At 47.3% G+C, this 13,690-nt stretch overlaps 5 protein-coding genes across 5 annotated transcripts; all 5 read right to left on the bottom strand.

Moving 5' to 3' along the window:
* Window positions 1-2,405: 2,405 nt before the first annotated feature.
* LACBIDRAFT_243825 (expansin family protein) lies at window positions 2,406-3,275 on the bottom strand (the record flags this gene model as incomplete). The annotated part of the gene is made up of 5 exons (XM_001873194.1): window positions 2,406-2,551; window positions 2,605-2,666; window positions 2,728-2,803; window positions 2,858-2,882; window positions 3,072-3,275. 5 exons carry the CDS (start codon window positions 3,273-3,275, stop codon window positions 2,406-2,408), a joined length of 513 nt encoding a protein of 170 aa, XP_001873229.1.
* Window positions 3,276-3,504: 229 nt separating this feature from the next.
* Window positions 3,505-4,869, bottom strand: LACBIDRAFT_300726 (uncharacterized protein; the record flags this gene model as incomplete). The annotated part of the gene is made up of 5 exons (XM_001873193.1): window positions 3,505-4,045; window positions 4,100-4,199; window positions 4,261-4,431; window positions 4,493-4,652; window positions 4,705-4,869. 5 exons carry the CDS (start codon window positions 4,867-4,869, stop codon window positions 3,505-3,507), a joined length of 1,137 nt encoding a protein of 378 aa, XP_001873228.1.
* Window positions 4,870-6,876: 2,007 nt separating this feature from the next.
* Window positions 6,877-10,195, bottom strand: LACBIDRAFT_300724 (uncharacterized protein; the record flags this gene model as incomplete). The annotated part of the gene is made up of 12 exons (XM_001873192.1): window positions 6,877-7,460; window positions 7,512-7,714; window positions 7,766-7,954; window positions 8,019-8,194; window positions 8,247-8,320; window positions 8,372-8,540; window positions 8,596-8,712; window positions 8,758-8,905; window positions 8,952-9,067; window positions 9,121-9,186; window positions 9,235-10,118; window positions 10,174-10,195. 12 exons carry the CDS (start codon window positions 10,193-10,195, stop codon window positions 6,877-6,879), a joined length of 2,748 nt encoding a protein of 915 aa, XP_001873227.1.
* Window positions 10,196-10,494: 299 nt separating this feature from the next.
* On the bottom strand, window positions 10,495-11,701 carry LACBIDRAFT_187015 (uncharacterized protein; the record flags this gene model as incomplete). The annotated part of the gene is made up of 3 exons (XM_001873191.1): window positions 10,495-10,870; window positions 10,922-11,014; window positions 11,068-11,701. The coding sequence occupies 2 exons, from the start codon at window positions 11,699-11,701 to the stop codon at window positions 10,926-10,928; spliced, it is 723 nt and encodes a 240-aa protein (XP_001873226.1). The 3' UTR covers window positions 10,495-10,870; window positions 10,922-10,925.
* A 652-nt stretch (window positions 11,702-12,353) lies between these two features.
* Window positions 12,354-13,659, bottom strand: LACBIDRAFT_227800 (uncharacterized protein; the record flags this gene model as incomplete). Its single annotated transcript, XM_001873190.1, has 8 exons — window positions 12,354-12,564; window positions 12,614-12,787; window positions 12,835-12,923; window positions 12,973-13,093; window positions 13,140-13,194; window positions 13,242-13,355; window positions 13,405-13,546; window positions 13,597-13,659. Coding segments are annotated over 8 exons (969 nt in total), but the record flags the coding sequence as incomplete, so codon positions are not given.
* Between the last annotated feature and the right edge of the window lie 31 nt (window positions 13,660-13,690).

Here is a 13,690-nt window from a genome sequence, read left to right as displayed (position 1 = left end):
CTGCTTGAGAAGCATTTCGATCTCTGTGAAGAAGCGTAAGAGACCATCCTGCTCTCTCTGACTCTCCTAATTCATTTTTTGACAGTCGCATCGCCAATGCTACTGTGCAATGCCCTGTAGAAAGTGGGTCTTATACAGTACAGCACACTGTTGCTTTGCCCAGAGAAATTCCGAGAGGTTAGTAAATGTTGTTGTGATATTTATCATTTGTCAAGACTCGTTCATAAAAGAAAATAGCAAAATTTACAGCTAAAATTGTGGGTGACACGGTCGACGATGAAGACCTGTTCTGCCTTGATTTCCTATTCAACTTCATGGAGGGAACATTTCTTTAGCTCTGGTAAAATCCACACCTGTTTTGAATTTTGGAAGGAATTAAATATTATGGATAGATTACGCTAGGCATTGCGCATTATAAAACTATGCTGCTTGAATGTTGCTACGTTGCCCAACTTGCCTTTATTCACAATGATTTACTAGCGGCGGAAGTCCTACAGGTTACTTGCTTGTCTTGGCTCAGTGTTGCCCATAATACATACAGGCAAAGGGTTCCTTACATGAATAACCTCAGGCTACTTTCGCTGAATCATGAGTAAAACTCACTCCTCACAAGCCAGCTTGATACAAATTGGTCCTAGTGTCTTGTGTGTTTAAAGCTATAGGGAGCCAGGCAGCCCTATCGCTTACACCAAGGTACTCGTCGATGAGAAATTTCAGCGAAAGCCCAGATGTCTTCATTGTGATCTTTTTTTTTCTAAGCAAAATTTTTATCGCAAGATTATGATGGCACATTGGCGGCAGCTATATGTAGAGGCATACGTATACGTGGTGCATGGCTATCATTGCAAATTTTACATATGTAACTGATTCCGCAAAAGTCAAGTTCTCGTTATTCCCAAAAGCTACAAGAAAAGACAAAGCCGCAGATTTCTCAGTATGAATCTCTGAGAAAAAGATCCTCACCGACCGCACCTGGACCGCACAGTGATAGAAAGCGAGCTGGCGAAACTTGGAAAGGGCAAACAAGCTGCGAGCAATGCCATTGACACCTCATTTGAAGCTCGATGTGAACTTGACAGCCCTTTCCTCGTTGTTCTTTAATTGCTTGAGTATCTCTTAGCGATAAATTCGCCCACTCAAAGCATCACAAAATGCAGACGTCCCGTCGATCGACCAATTAGCGACGTCTGACCTTCGACGACCTCCTTGCACACTTCAAGCACTACAGTCCAGGGACTCGGATTCGCAGCATCCATACTCAGGTGGCCATATACGTCTGACGTTGGTTTCAGATGCGATTCTAGGACTCCGAGAACCCTTGGAGGGTCAGTTGACATCGCTGCTAAACGCACTTGTCCGTCTAATTAGAGATTCCTCTTCACGTCTTGCTTGTCTATATGTTCAAGTGAAATAGGATGCCGGCGTACGCAAGGGTTTACTATCCTTCTTCTCATGGCTATTTTCCAGAGGGCCAGAGTTGATGTGGTACAGTGTCACCATCGTTTCTTGGACCCCTTGCTCACGCGCAAACGACAGGAACGTATTTTAAGTACCCCACTGTTCGATGCTCCTTTTCGCGATCTTCTGCCCGGCCAGGGCTTATGCGATTTGAACAGCTTAGCAGTACTCCACAATATGATGATGGCAATGTGAGAGTTTGAAGAGATGTTGTACAGGATCATGAACTTTTTGAATCGTGGATTCACCTTCCTCAAGTTCTTTGAGGTTCCAGCAATTTACTATCCACGGAGGTTGGTGGATCAAGTCCGTTTAGTAGAGGACTGAATTGAAAAGTCTGCGTATCTTGCAGCGGCGATCGCTAGTCAACGATGAGGTGCGCGCTTGTCTTTTGACCTAGTAGTTAACCCCTGAGACGGTATTTTTAGACTATTGTATCAAGACTGGCTCCATTCTTTAGTGTCAACCAGTCAGTCCGAGGACACCTTATTCCAACCTTCCTGCTCGGTCCCCTATTCGCAGACTAGCTTTGGATGTAGCTGTCACCGTTATCAAGCTGTTGGCGGGCCTCTAGCAGTGGTTAACTTGACAGCTGAATGCACTGAAGAAGAGAACTCTGGAATCATGTGTCGAAAGCTTCATTCAAGTGGACTACTTTGGGGAGAATGCCAGATTCGTTTCATTGGATTGTAAACTACAATGAACAAACTACGATCTACGTTTTTCGTGTACAAAGCACCCGCCCTGCGGGGTAAATTTTAAACATATGATAGCGCGTACGAGAGACTAGGTCAAGTAAGCCATCGGAATACGAGCATGCTCGAGATGGTACTCCTTGCTTTTCCACACCATGTGACTAGCAATGCGAGGAAAAGAACGCCGCAGACGCCAATGTACCATAGAAATAAAGAAGGGAATAAAAAAAGAGATAACGACGTAAGGGAGCATTAGTTCCAGGTCCAGGTCATGCCGGAGATGCGTCCAACGGAAAAGTCGGCGAGTTGATTGAACGCAGAGGGGGAAAAGTCGAGATCGGTGATAGCGCATCCCTCGCAGCGGTCAGTGACGGCAACAGTGACAGACTTTCCTTGGTCTAAATTTGGTAGTCAGCCACCAGGGGGAAAAGATGGCGGGGAATAAACGTACAGGTCGCAGTAACTGTCCTCCCACAGATGGGGTTGTTGTTGGGGTTTACACCGGCGTAACCTCTGAATAACCTTGTGAGCGCTGCGGAAAGCTAAGGGTCGAAAAACAAAAACGTACGGGTACTGGTCGTAGAGGAGATGGGAGACAGCAGCAATGTAGTCAGTGTCCTTGTTGGTGATACCGCATGAGCCAAGACCGGCTGAAGGGAGTTAAATGAGTGATCCAAGAGGAAAAAGTGCAGGGTGGAACGTACTGGCATAGAAGGTGCCCTGGCCAGTCTGGGTACCGGACATGAAGCTGGGCTGGTTACCAGAGACGGGAGCGGCAACCTTTGTGGTTGTTGTAGGGGTTGCTTGTTTGTACGTCGTGGTTGATTGCTGAGGAGGGGTGGTCGTTGGTTGGACGACGGGAACAGGGGTGTTGACGGCATGAACGACGGCGGGGACGGAGGACGAAACCTGAAGGACGGAGGAGGAAGCACGCTGCTTGCAACGCTTTGTATCTGCACGTTTCCTGATGGGCACGGGGAGAACGTCAAGAGGAGCGGGATCAGCAACGCGGGCTGCGATGGCTCTGTGATGAACGGAGTGCCTTGCTGCATGGGGAGTGGCGAGGGCAGAGGTAGAGGCAGCGACAGAAAGAAGGAGGACGAGGCACTTTACGAAAGCCATTGCAGCGATAAAGAGAGTGAGTAGAAGGGAAGACTGGTTTAAAAAGAGTGTCCAAAGAGTATAATGAAGATTCTAAACTTTGCAAGCCCTTTTTATCTTTGATCGACTTTGCACTTGGCTGTGTGCATCTGTTTGTATTCCGCAGGTTCAACCCCGTTTATTTTCTTCAATCGGAAAAAAAGAAAAAAAATTGCAAGACAAAATTTCTTTCTTTCTTGCATTGTTTAGCCTATACAGCAGAGCTCGCTTTGGTTGCGTACATCTTCACCAGTCCAGTGCTAGCCGTCCTCGCCAAACTCTTTCCATATGCATCAATCTGTCCAAGCAGCAACAAACTCTCCAGCCGGCTTGGCTCCGGGGGTATCTTGAACAACCTTGTTACATCTTCCTCTGGTAGCGGCGCCAATCCCTGCGCAACCCGCCCTTGATTTTCTTCTTTTCGTTTCGCAATATAGTTCTCAGCTTTCCCCCGCTCACGTGCGATCTGTCGGCAAAGGTATGAAAGATTCCCCTCTTCGGTCCGGTAGCTGTCCACAGCCTCCACAATTTGCTCCAGGTTCCTTGTTACACCTGCTATTCCCAGATCAAGCACGGAGAACGAAGCGCCGAGCGCCGATACGGTGGCCGTCGTGGCTGTACTGTCAGGGGACAAGGTCGGCCTTCTTGACTCCGTCAACGTCCCAAGGAACGAGCTCAGTAGTGGGTTCGTGCGGATTTTGAGAGGCACTTCCTCAAGAATAGACGAAAACGTTAAGCGATGGCTAATGAGACTAGAAGGAATCTATTAATGCAGCACGATTTCCCATTGTAAAGTCACCACTCGCCTTGTGGTGCTAAAGTTTGACTTCTTGTATGCATCCAAGAAGGCTGCCGTTAACCGGTATGCACGGAAAGATGCATTACCTCGTGCTGTTTGCGATAGGTCTACCAGATGGGTAGGTGTGAGGAAGAAAGAAAAGAAAGTCGGAAAGCGCTAATCACTTACCATGCACAATCACAATACCACCGTGTCTGAGCTTCTCTTGATGAATAGCTTGCGTATCCACTAGAGATTGATTGAAAAAGGCCCCCAGAGTTGTCGCTTGATAAAATCCTACGACACTGTCGTCCGCCTGAACCTCTTTCAACGAACGCAGCATGGAGGCTTGATGCCGTGCTTCAAACCCAGAATCGTCAATCGGCGTATCCTTCCATAGAATCAATCTACAAAAACACACCAATCGATTTCGTATTTTTGTCAGCCTCGTCTCCACCATGGTGGGGTAGTGGAAATGAATTAGAGATCTCCAGTGTGCCGTCCAGATCAAGTCCCAGCAAAAGGCCATGTGCAGTCGTGGAGGGAGCTTCTCGTGCGTGTTTAATTATTTTCGTCACAACCTGGACAAAATGTATCAGATGAAAAAAGTTGTTTCGGAAACCAAAGGCTCACCATGCCATCTAGCTGTACACATGTGAGAGGAATATCAGCCTCGATGTCGATGACTTTTGACATGGATGCTGGAATGGCCTCATACGTCGGAGTCGGAGCTGCTGGGGCCGCAGAGGGTGCTGGAAGAGATGCTGCAAGGGCAGCGGCCATGGATGTTGCGGCCATTTTGCGTTCTCAAAACGATGAACGACTCTGGATGAACAAAAACCTTGAAGCTTTTGCCAAGCAGAAGCAAATACATATTAGAGTTGGCTCCTCGGGCTCTAATGCGGCTCATGACTTCAAGTGTACACCACAATGGCAATGTCTCGTTCAGCTAGAATAACTCTCCTCTTGACCATCGACATCTTCTTTTTCTTTGTCGAACTCATCGTCGGTAAGCACATCATGACACTCTTCGCATCTTATCATGACTGACCCACACACATTCAGGTTATGCTGTTGGCTCTCTGGCGCTCGTAGCCGACAGCTTCCATATGCTCAAGTACCTTTATTCGTCCTGAATTTCTCCCGCCTCTTATCACTCGCGTCAGTGATGTTATGAGCTTGATTGTAGCTCTATATGCGATCAAGGTTTCTCAATTCCATATTGCTCTACATTTTCACTAACTCTTTGACTCAAGTTAACCAATTCCAACGCCATCGATTCGCGTTACTCTTATGGGTGGCACAGAGCAGAAATCCTTGCAGCGCTTGTCAATGGCGTCTTCCTCCTAGCTCTCTGTTTCTCCATCTCATTAGAAGCTATTGGACGCTTCTTTGCTACTCCTGGTGCGACGTCCGACCTTTCTACCAAATTTGGAACTCACTTTCTTCAGATATTTCTAATCCCAAACTGATCGTGGTTGTTGGCACTCTTGGCCTTGCCTCCAATATCGTCGGATTGTTCCTCTTCCACGGTACCTTCCTCTGTCCTCCTTTATGTCGAATCTAAATTTCTGGCATAGAACACGGCCACTCTCACGAACATCCCCATAGCCAAGCTTCGACCCCTGCAGAAACAACAAGCATTCTATCTGAAGTAGGAACTGGCAACGTGACGCCCACGCAAAAACTAACCATATCCAAACGCAAACGCTCCCTTTCTCATTCATCTGTACTCATGCACTCGCCTACGGAATCATCTTTGTATGGCCACCCCGCAGCGACACGCGCCTCGCTCGTGCAGACGGCCAATGAGATGGCGTCCGCTCGCTCACCATCTCCCACCGCTCGCCGTGCGAGTGTACCCCATCCATGCCACTCGTACGATTTGGATCGAGGGATTGCGTCGGAAACGATCGATGAAGCTGTCACATCTCTTTCCAGCTCTAACGAAGGAACTCCCCTTCTTCAGCATGAGCATGCTGAGACGTCCCATGTTCATTCAAACGGGGATGGACACTCTCATGCGGGATCAATGAATATGCGAGCTCTAGTTTTGCACGTTCTCGGTGACGCGCTTGGAAATGTAGGTGTCATTGCGACTGGACTTGTTATTTGGAAAACCTCGTGGCCATTCAAGTATTATTTCGACCCGATAATCAGTCTTGTGATCACGATTATCATCTTTTCTAGCGCTCTTCCCCTTGGTAAGTAGAGTTGGCTCCCCCTCGACCTGTCCTCCCTGACCGTTCATAGTTCGCAGTGCATCGTTCATTCTCCTGCAGGGCGTCCCCTCCACAGTTTCACTCGATCAAGTGAAGGATGCTATCCTGGCCGTTGAAGGCGTCCTCTCTTTACACGAGTTGCACGTATGGCAACTTTCTGAAACTAAGCTTGTTGCATCAGTACATGTCTTGGCTTCTCGAAACCACGACTTCATGCCCGTGGCAGCAAAAATACGCAAGGCCCTCCATCATTTAGGGATTCATTCAAGTACGATCCAACCAGAATACCACGGCTCTGAGACAGAGTTACCGCAGGATCGGTTCAAGGTATGTAGCTTCGCCCTGCTTGATACTTTGCATCTTCACTTCATCACCTGCCCCTCTCAGAATACGGAACACACATCATGTTTGATTCTTTGCCCGGCGGATCAGGAATGTGATCCATTAGAAAATGCTTGTTGTCGTGCGTTTCTTCCTTCACTCACATCTTGCACCCTTGGTTGTTAACCCGATTTTCAGCACCAGCCGCAGTTGACGTTTGAAGGACACTGAGTGCTTTGATAAAACCATGTTATTATTAGTTTCATAGTTCAGCAATAAACATTGGAAAATTAGCAGTAAATGACTGGGATGCCACAAGTCGCTGTACAATGTCTTGAGAGGTAGGACTACGCCTTTTACTACCTAGATCAGCAGCCAATCTCCGAGCCACCGCGGAACTTGCCTGTCCAAGCAGGACACGATCATTTCCATATACCGTGGCCATCGCGCATTCCAGGTGCAAGGCCGCTGACAGGACGGAAGAGATCACGGCCACGAAGAGCTCGACACTGATGTTCTGTTCTTGTGCTTGCTGACGATCGGCGGCTGCGATCAGAGAGGGTAATACAAGATGCATGAAAATGGGAAGCAGGGGAGGGACGTTGGAACATCGCGGCATCGTTAGCACAAACGTCGCAATTCGTTTGCAGGACTCCATTTCCCCAAGCTTGGCGGACTCGAAAAGTTCCATCCACATAATCTGCAGGAATTTGGTTACCGGAATCATCCGAAGACAACGCTCGACATCCAGGACTGGTGTTTTGTGTGAACGTGCTTGTAGAAAGACATTCTGCAGTGCCCTTTGAGGGTCTTGTTGCCAGATTTGTACCCGAGAATTTGGGTCATCTAGAAATAGCTCAGTTGAGATAGTTTTGTATATCTGATAAGGTCACTTGCTGTCGGCTTTAGAACCGCTGGCGTTTCGGACGGCCCGTTGCATCGCCCAAACATCAATATCAATCATCGATGTTGTCGCTCCATTCCCCAACTCTGATAGAAGTCTCAATATCTGAGGACTGCACAGGGCAAGCACAGGCTGAGGGCAGGACGACGACAGTACGAGGGTTTGAAGGATCTCTATGTGGATGTGAGCAGATAACCTGAAGATAGAGATTATCAGTCCTGCAATGTTCAGGAGTTGACGTCCGTACCCTTTCAATAGTATCTCCTGAGAAAGTGCTTTGATCACTCCTACAAGAGTCCAATTCAGCAGAGGTCCAGTGAAATATGACACCCCGTTGAACAGAACGTCCTTGTCTATTTTCTGAGCCGAGGCAGCCTTTATAGCCTGCGAAAAAAGTGTGGCTGATATGCGCAGAAGAGTCTTGGGTTGCGTGGACCTTTCAAAGTTCAAACATGGGATGATGAAGCTTGACGAGAAATCGGTGAGCTGCAGATGCGTACCGTAGGATGGTATCCTCTATACCCTCGCTACTGCTGTCGAAGATGGCCTTGAACCAGCCGTTGAACGATAAAAGCTCGTCCGGGGGTAAAATTTCAACGGGATATACTGTAAACGCAGACTTGAGAAACGCTGCAGAAATGGATCGTCCATCCTTGGTGAACGTCGTCGTGTCAAACTAATAGCGACGCTTAATGCACTTGAATGGCTGTCAAAGTATTCCTCTTTACCTGAAAATGCGCGAGGGTGTACTGCACAAAAAGTACAACATCTCCGAGATGACTGACAGCGGTTTGAGGATCGCCTTGAGATATTGGTCAAGATAGAACAAGAGCAATTTCGATTATCAACCCACCAATTGTTTCGCAATCGTAGCTATCGAGGAACAGAAGCGCGTGAAATAGCAAGTCGGATATTTTGACATGTAGTGCAACAATATCCAAGGCAATTGCGTGTGTATAGAGCAACTTGCACAACTGACCCAAGGATTCCACCTCGACGGCAGCGACAAGGGATGAAAATTTCTGCGGCAAGTAAATCAAATCAGAAAAAGACAGGTGTAAAACAGCTATCAAGAACCTTCAAAACGAAATTTCCAAAGGTGGTGTGGCTCCCAGCATCACGCCAGATACGATCGAGCCAGGACTGCGCATCGTTCATAACCATGTCTGGTGTCAACCTTGATTCTAGATACAACTGACGGTACTCAGTTAAGGATGAGAGGCATACGAGTCCACTCACCGAGAAATCCATGCTTGTATCATGGGTATCCGACAACTTAGACATGTTTTCTTTGGATATTGAAGGGTCTAATTGAGCGCCCATATTCTTGTCAATTAATTCAAGTTTGACGAATTGCTGCAAAAATTCCCGAGTGAATGAGGAAGGCCTGGGAACGTCAGACTTCCCCAAAAAAACAGTGCAAATGAACTGACATATTCTCTTCGGTGATTATATTTGATCCTCCTCCCTCAGAGAGTGTGTGATCACATTGAATAATGACATCATGCTGCTGGAAGACGGATACTAATCCAGAGCGGAGTCCACCTCGCTGGCCATCATCAAATTAGGGGTTGAACCAAAGGGTAATAGATAGAGCCCTACCCAGTCAGAAACCATCGCGTGATCGGCACTGACGACTGCTTCAAAAGCACTGATGAGATTTGGGAGCTTCATTCAATTTTAGAGGGTTTCATTTAGGATCCAATAAGTACTCACTCGACCAACGATGAACGCTTTCCAGATCGTGCAATCAGTAGGATGTTGGGTTAAACCGATGAAGGCAGATAATATGAGTTGAGTGTAAAACACTGTCGGCGTCCAGGATGACCACCGGAATATGTAAACGAGCAGCGTCACAACACCGGGGGTGTTACCTGCACCGAATTCGTGTGCCCTGTGGGATACCTTTGACATTTGAGACCTCAGCAAAATATCAATGCATAGAATAACTACCAGATAGTGATGAACAAGACCTAGGGTTATTACATCGGTATCCGAAGCTGGGCCACCTGTGTCACCCTTGCCAAGGGCGAGCTGAAGAGATTGCATCATCTGGGCCTCCCTCGCAACTTTGGCATCGTCCCCAATCAACAGTCCAAGCAGTATGGAGAATGACTCCAACATTTGCCTCGTCTCAAGGTTGAAACGGAAGTTATTCAACAAATCGTTGACATCTGTAAAGCTGACACAGGCTTGGGCAACAGAAACCTGAGAAAGATCTGACGCGAAGCATAGTAGGTGGCGCACAAGTTCCTCCGTCCGGCTTGCGAGTTCGTTGTGATGCTGTGAGATCGGAAGGGTGTGCACAGTCCTTAACAAGGCCAAACCGTCTTGAATTGTTTGAAGAATCACAATCTGAGATTCTGAATAGGGAATCAAAGAATTTGCCCCCTGTGAATCACTCCTCTTCTGTACTTCCAGAGCGATTTGACAAAGGTGATCCAAGGTAGTTGGGGTGTCAAGCTCGGGGGATCTAGCCGCCTGCAGCAAAGTGGATACAAAAGTGGATAGAGGCAAAATTCCATCCTCTATTGCACACTCCAGATATTCTTTTAAGCCTGGATTTCCTGGGTACGAGCGATACAACACGAGGACCGAGTCTAAGCAAAACGCTTTACTATAGGGCGGGTAATGAAGAAGCTACTTGACACTCACTGCTAAGATGACTCGCGACCATCTCTGGACTGTCAATTGGCGGAAGTTTCGAAATGAAAAGCTTGCAGAGGCTAATCCACTGGGGAATGCAACGGGTCAAGGAAAGGTACTACTGAATATTATTTCGGAACCTTTGAAGGAGCGACGCCGCATTGGAAACAATTTCTCGTGACTTCTGCAAGGGACATAACGATGGCGTACCAGCTACGTGCAAGGCGCTGATGAACTGGAGGGGAAAACCAAGTACACTGTGTGTTATAGAACCTCCGAGGTCACGAGACCAGCCCCTGCAGAATTAAAAATACATGTAAAGGCGGGGAAGCAGTAAGCTACTTTGTAGGTACTCAGACGCCCGTGGCACTAACAACAAATGCATTACAACGGCCAAGGAAAAATTGCTTGAATGTCAAAACGCAATCAGTAGACGGTGGTAAGTGTAGGTGTTACTTAGCGACTTTGTATCGCAACTACAAAGCTGGTGTTGAGCCTCGCCGTTGAGCTCTAACGATGTGAACGATGAAAAGATGGAGCGGGACATGAGGCGATGATCGAGAAGAAGGGAAGGAAAACACTTATGCTCTATGTAGCCCAAAGATGTGGAGTTTCTTTGCCGTGCGCCTAGCGACCAGGGGTATCGCGTCAAGACAGCATCACAGTGTTACAAGAGAGAAGACAAAGAACTCATAAATTTTGTATCCTGTCCAAAATAAGTGAGCAAAAGAGTATGAACATGATTGATGCACCATACACTTCTATTGCGCCTCATCATCCTGAACGTCGAACTTGTGCTTGCTCTTAGAGGCTACCTCAGTCATCCCTTTGCCGCTCCCTGTTACGCCAACTAAAAGAGACGTTTCAGAGGGTTGTCGTGACGACATGGTAATAAACACACACCTTTCCCTAGTGGGTTGTCTGGGGTCTTGAATATGCTCGTCCCAGAGACCCCCGCGATGTGAACACCTTTCTTTTCTGATTTCTTTGCAAACTTTTGCCATGTCGCTTGCTTTTGCGTCTGCTCCTTCGCCTTCGCAGCCTTAGATTCAAGCTTTTTCTCGTTTTTCTTCTTCTTCTTTTCCCTCTCCTCCTCCTCAGCCTTGCTCAGCTTACGTTTATTCGACGACGACGGAGTGACGTTGGCATAATTTGGTGGTAGAGGTTTTATCTCGGAAGCTTTCACTAGCTCGGTGGTGTTATAGCCTTTAAACATGATGCTATAAACACGATTCTCTGCTGCCCCTCCGATAGACGTGATTCGAGCTGGGTACCAAGCACCATCTCCAGAATACTTCGCCAAACATTCGTCTCCAGCAGACCAAGTATGGGAGGGAGTACTTATAGCAGCCTTGCGGTTGTCTGATTTCGAAGATGAGGCCGCTTCGACCAGCGCAAGTGCCTCCTGTGACAATTCAATGAGTTCTTTAAGTTGTGAACGCAATGAAGCGAGTTCAGCATTGGATGGGTCCGTGGATAACGCCAGTTCAACTTGAGAGAGTTGGACTTGATAGGTCTCGAGATCGGTCTTATCCATTGAAGAAACGGTGGAAAAAGGTAATGACTGATAATGGTCGAAGGAGAGAGGAACGTGGGAAGTTACTTCAATGGCTACAATACAGCAATAGTACATACTAAAACATCTCTCATTCCCAAACACTATTTGAGTCCAACTTCACCTTTTTGTCTTGTTTCGCTTTGCTTCCCTGAGCTCGACCAGCTGTCCGTGATGCCCGTTTGGAATGGTATTTGCGCCGCTGTTGAGTTCGTACTTTGGTCAGGTCCGAAGCAACAATCGATTTGATGTGGTCGCGCCCAGCCGCAGCTTGTCGGACGGGCGATGAGGCCCGCGACTGAGGGGGCGACCTTGAAAAGGACCGGTTTGGTGCTTCTAAGAGATTTAAACTTTCCACCGTTAAATCCACTTCATCAGCGAGAGGAGGATCCGCCGGTGACCCAGTGACCAACACCTGGCTGGCTGTCTTTTCCTGGGCATTCTTTTTCGTCTTCTTGACCTCAATCTCGCCTTCGATATCGGCGTTTATGCTGTCTCCGTCGTCGCTGCTTTCTTCGTCGTTGCCTCCCTCGCTGCTTTCTTCTTCCTCCTCCTCCTCCTCCTTGTCGTTCACAGCTTCCATGTACTGAAAAGAGGATCTATCGCAGGAACACAGAGAAGGGAAATGACTGACTTCCTCTAAAACTTTCATTTCTCTCTTTCCAAACCCGCTGGCTTCCACCATTACATCTAACCTGAAATCGTCGCCTTCTGCTCCGTCAGATAGTACCTTGCGGAATCTTGGATAGAGGGCGCTTTCGTAGCGAAAACGCCTTGCGAAAAAGGTCCGAATACATTCGACGTCTCGGTTAAAGTACCTGAAAAGACCCAAGTTAATATGCAAGCTATCTCCATCAAAGAAAGATATCTCGCCATTCAGCGTTTGCGTGCGACGTGCTGACCATTTGAGGAAAGTCAATAATAATCGGTTCACCTGTCTCGCGTCGAATGAGTATGTTAAATTCGTTGAAGTCGCCGTGAATCAAGCCTGCATGGGCGAATCGGATGATTATGTCCATCAGGGACGAATACAGCTTCCCCGGTGAGGTTACATCCGAAACCTGTCGTCTAATTGTCTGTTAAACATGATGTTGAAAGAATTGTCAAATTCGTACAAGGGATATGCATCTATAAATTCCATCAAAATACAATGCCTTGCTTGGTCGATCGGCCTGGGTACCGGAAAATTATGCTCGTGCAAGATCTAGAGGCCATTAGATATTCGTCGCTTTGATCAAACTTGCATCTCAAACCTTCATGAAAGCCCACTCCTTTTGAGCTGCTAATCTCGACATATACATCCACGAAGCTGACTTTCTTTTACCCAGATAATCCCGCTTCTCCTTGATAGCGCGGAAGGACACACGACCCAGCCTGGGTCTGTAAACAAAAGGCGACAGTGTTAAATTTCAGGTCCTACCTGTGTAACTTCAGAACCATCTCGTTTCCATCCGAGTCCGCCACGATGTAAATGTCTAACGATTGTCAGGACGAGTGATATGCGAATGAGAATAAACCATACCCGATTCCTTTCCGACTCCAATCTGGTTTCCAACAGATTGCATGGTGTCCCTTTTTGACATTGCACGCATAGCCAAAAAATCGTATCCTCCGTAGGTTAGTCTATAGCCATCATCTGTCGATTTCTATCAATATGGTGATGGGATAGAAGTGAAGTCGTTGACATTTGGCATTTTGAACTTTGGAAACTAAGTTACGTTTTGCCAAGGAGCCAATGAGCTTGTTGACACCGCCATTCCTTAAGCCGGATATCTGAGCAATAAGCACGATTGGAACAACTTCGTGATTTTTAGAGCCCATCTCCACCTGTGTGACCAATGAATAGTGAACTGAAAAAAGAATATCAGAAGACTTACAGCTGTTAAAACACGGAACTCCTCAGAAGTGACATATCTGAGATCAGTCGCGTCTAGCTTCATTGGGTTTATGGATAGAGAGAAAAGGCGAAAT

Source organism: Laccaria bicolor, genomic scaffold, assembly GCF_000143565.1.
Source record: "Laccaria bicolor S238N-H82 LACBIscaffold_1 genomic scaffold, whole genome shotgun sequence".
Lineage (NCBI taxonomy): Eukaryota > Fungi > Basidiomycota > Agaricomycetes > Agaricales > Hydnangiaceae > Laccaria > Laccaria bicolor.
Note: the sequence above shows the minus strand (reverse complement) of the source record. Positions and strands in the feature narration are given on the sequence as shown.